The sequence below is a fragment of the Limulus polyphemus genome, unplaced genomic scaffold, assembly GCF_000517525.1.
Source record: "Limulus polyphemus unplaced genomic scaffold, Limulus_polyphemus-2.1.2 Scaffold3047, whole genome shotgun sequence".
In the NCBI taxonomy this organism is placed as follows: Eukaryota; Metazoa; Arthropoda; class Merostomata; order Xiphosura; family Limulidae; genus Limulus; species Limulus polyphemus.
The window spans coordinates 23619-27927 of record NW_013668657.1 but is presented as its reverse complement, the minus strand read 5'-3'; the positions used below and the strand labels follow the sequence as shown (position 1 = coordinate 27927).

At 33.9% G+C, this 4309-nt stretch overlaps 1 protein-coding gene across 4 annotated transcripts in view; it reads left to right on the top strand.

The window, feature by feature from the left end:
* The first annotated feature begins 3391 nt into the window (after positions 1-3391).
* Positions 3392-4309, top strand: part of LOC106468535 (zinc finger CCHC domain-containing protein 10-like) — a 9973-nt gene continuing 9055 nt past the window's right edge. For all 4 annotated transcript variants that reach the window (XM_022396872.1, XM_022396871.1, XM_022396870.1 and 1 more), the window contains exon 1: positions 3392-3418. In XM_022396872.1, coding sequence (XP_022252580.1) covers positions 3393-3418 — 26 coding nt within the window. In that variant the 5' untranslated portion in view covers position 3392. The remainder of the gene's footprint in view (positions 3419-4309) is intronic.

Genomic DNA, 4309 nt, shown 5'->3' with positions numbered 1-4309 from the left:
AAACTACAAGTGACTTGATAATGATGGCTGGAGACGGCTTAAATGGGTAATGAAGAAAAACTTTAATATAAGATTAACATGACAGAAAATGTACACCGTTTCGACAAGGTTTTGTCATCATAGGGTACAACTGATGATGACAAAACCTTGTCGAAACGTTGTACATTTGCTGTCATGTTAAACTTATATTAAAGTTTTTCTTCATTACCCATTTAAGCCGTCTCCAGCCATTATTAGTCTCAAAGTGGGTTCCTCGTCATCGAATTTGACTTGATAATGGTTTGCTTGTTTTTGTCGAATTTAGCGCAGTTACAACAGGACTATATGTGCTTGTTTTGGTTTTGTTTTGAATTTCTCGCAAAGCTACACGAGGGCTATCTGCGCTAGCCGTCCCTAATGTAAGACTAGAGTCATCACCACCCACCGCCAACTCTTGGGCTACTCTTGGGATTGACCGTCACATTATAACGCCTCCACGGCTGGAAGGGCGAGCATGTTTGGTGTGACGGGGATTGCGAGTCGAGCGTCCTAGCCACCTGGCCATGCCGGGCCCCTATATGTGCTAACCGTTCCTAATTTTGAAGCTAGAGGACTAGAGGCAAGGCAGCGAGCTAACACCACCCCCTGCGAATAGCCGAAACAAAATAAACCAGAATAAAAACAAATCAATTATCATTTGAGTTTATATAATTATAATTTGAATGGGATTTTTATAAGTTTATAAACTTAAATAATTCTCCAGCGTTTAGTTTGTTTAATATAGTTTGTTGTTTACTATTCGCTCTATCAAATACTTTCCAATTAGATATTCAGTTTAAGAATATGTGTTTATGATAACAACAAAATATTTGTTAAGTGAGATATTTTGGTCCTTGAAGACTGTCTTTTAACATCCACCCTTGAGAAAAATAAAAATTTAACTTTTATTTTTCTGAAGATCATTGATTCCTCTCTTAAACTCTTATCAAGTGTTCGTCTCTACTACTGATGACAACTCATTCCATAAGCCAACCACCCTGTTAGAAAAATAAAACTGTCTTAACTGGAACCTTCCCGTCTTATACAAATTATGAGCTTGTGCTCTCTTGTCCTTCTTCTTTCGGAATAAAACAAAATGAAATCAAAGGCCTTTCCTATCCAGCTCTCGTATAATTCTGTAAACTTCAACAAAATCGCCTTTTATCTTTATATTCTCATAAGAATATAAGTTAAAATATCTTAACCTAACCCTATAAATTAACTCTTCAATTCCAGGAACCATCCTTGTAACCCTCCTATCAGGGGCGAAACTTTCGTTTCAAAAATGAGGGAGGGAACATTCCGTAAAACTGGGGTATAAAAGAGGGTATTTTCTAAAACAAATGAAATAAAAGAGTTTTTTCCTTTCTATCTTACATTAACGCAAAATATTCACTGAATAGTGGTTATATCCATATTTACAATATTTTGAAACTTTCAAAGATTTAGTTGCATACTTTGAACAGAACTAGTTTGAGACTTTTACCAGTATTTAGGTATCAATATAACTTGCGAAAACAGTAACAACACTTACATCAATATTACTTAGGGTAACTCGAGGAAAATAAATAAAATAAATGATTGATACAGTATAAAATTCAATTGAAAATGTGATCCAGTTAAAATGCCTTTAAAAAAAAAAGCAGGAACGAAACTGTGTTACTATTAGTCTTTGAATGAAGATAAGTTTGTGTAAAATAAGTTTAATATGTTATCTGTTATAGTATATAGTGTTACGTCTCTGGTCGTTTGTTAATTTTTCGTAGAAATCCTTTCCGAAGAACTTCAGCGATACAAGTCCTTTCTTAAATAAAAATAGTTTATTCTTTCTCAATACAACTTTGCAATACACTTAATTTCCACACTTAAACACACGCTATAATTCTCAACGAACGATTCACGCACTTACTTACTATTGCGCTTGACTCAATTGTCCGTCTCTGTCTGTCTGCAATTCTATATCGATTCATTGCCTGGTGCACTTATATACAAGAATACCGCACATCTAGCAAACACTCGAGCATTCACGAACCTTCGAAAATATCATGACGTGCTACCAGCGTCACGTGATTTCCGCTGTCTAATATCTTGACTGTTGCAGCAGGGGAAATTTCTATGTATTAATTCTCCATTTCTTACAACTTATACAATATTAATGTTGTAATTAATATCATTAATTAGATTTGCACAGTTTGGCAATATCAAGAATGGTCCCTTTGTTGTGAAAATTTCTGTTTTGTTATATAAATAAAATAACCATAACATCAAAGTAAAAAAAAACAATCTAAAAGCATAACTGTACTTCCCCTTGAAGAGAAATTTCTATACACCCCAGTGCAGCAAACATTTCAACAATGGTTTGTGTTCTATTTTGCAGAGAGATGTTCAGGTACTCCATTTCATCCATCACTTCAGATATTAGTATTACTCCTAGGAATTTTTTCCCATTCTGGAATCTTTTCAGAAGTCCACTTGCTTTAGTTGTTGAACCTAATGCACTAGATGAAACCATTTCTTCCAAACTAAGCAACAGTGGCTCGTATTAGTTTCAAAGTAGAGTAGGATCCACTCTCAGACTTTGCTATTGCCTCAAACATTATATAGATCTTCCTCGATTCTCCAAACAAGTATCCCAACTCGTGAACCCCTGCAAATAATTTCGAATCAACTGATTTAGATTCTCCTCCTTTTCTTCATGACCTCTAAAAGTCAACCCTTGCCATGCCAAAAACTGCACTATGCTTACAATCTTGAACAGGCAAGATTTTTCCACCTGTTGCTGTGATGCCAAAATACTACAGAGCTGTGTGTCTACTAGTATTGCCTCCTGAACATGAGTTGCCACCACTACCTTATGTTATTGACAATCAGCAGGGCTTTTTTTCAATCTATAAATTCTCTCTGAAAGTTTTGTACAGTAAAAGCATAACACCCTTTTCAAACAAGGGCTGTAGTGGAGCCAGGAAAATCTTTCAACCATTTCTCCTATTTGTCAAATTGTGGTCTATAATGAGCCTTGGATTTGGCTGATGCGAAGTATTTCCAATGTGATCTATTTCTAATCCTTCTAATTCTGTGGCCTCTGCCTCAAATGCCTATGTGTTGGGCAGATTTTGATATTCATCTGATAATTCTCTCTTCTCATTACTACTATCCCTGCCTGAAGATTCTTTCTTTCTCTGTGGCATTGTGAGCTTTACATGGAATTATTCCACGTGATCAGATTCACATAAAAATATTTCAAGTCTAACTCAAACTCTTTAATATCAGTTTCTTATGTTTCTACCCAAATAAAATAATAAATAACTTCTTTTTTTTTATTGCTCGATAACAGTTTAAAAATAACAACAAGAAAGGTGGCGCTTTGTTCAAAGATGTCTGCGACCTTGAATAAGAAAAGGTAAAATTAGGTTTAACTTTAAGATTGTTGTCCTATCTTTTTTATTATTATTATCTAAATGCTGTTTTCTCACCAGGTTAAACTTCTAAAGCAAAAGTGCTTGTTTCAGTTGTAATATTATTATTTTTTATATAAGCAAGTAAGATTCAAATGATAAACTAAAACTGAGATGGCATAATTTATGAACTTGTGTTTTGTTTTTTTATTGGAGAAAAGTAATTAGCTTAACATTATGTGCTAAGTAGATGAAGTTAAGGCTGTAGATATGGTGTGTCCAAGTTTTCGGAAAACATTTGACATAAAAGTATTATTCAAAATAATAGATATTGGTGTGGGATTAAGTTGGTTTATCGAATAAAGTGTTTGGATAGAGAATAGCGAGCTTATTATAAATTAATTATAATATAAATGAAATTCGGTTAAACTGGATTAATGTTACAAGTGACGTAGGGTACTCCAGGGCTCTTTTTGATTAACATTATGACATAGATAAAGGAATGGTTAATAAGTTACTGATGATATTTAGTCTTGGGTGTTTTTGGCTGTGAGGATGTTGCTTCTACTTTATGAAAGAATTTAGATCATTGGGTGAATAGATGGCAGATGGATTTTATTTGTAATAAATGAAAGGTGGTGCATGTGGATTTTCTTTATTTGAATTATAATTATACATTTAATGGGAATAATCTTAACAGTGTTGGAGAAGAAAATGAATAACCTTGGTGTTCTGGCTGATCAGTAGTTTTGTAAGTCATCCAAGCAGTATGCTGTTCTTAGTATAGGGCAAATAAGATTTTAGGTTGTATCAACAGAAACATTGAATAAAAGTCTAAAGCACTTATGATTTCATTGTATAGGTCACTGGTTAAGCCACATTTAGAATATTATAGT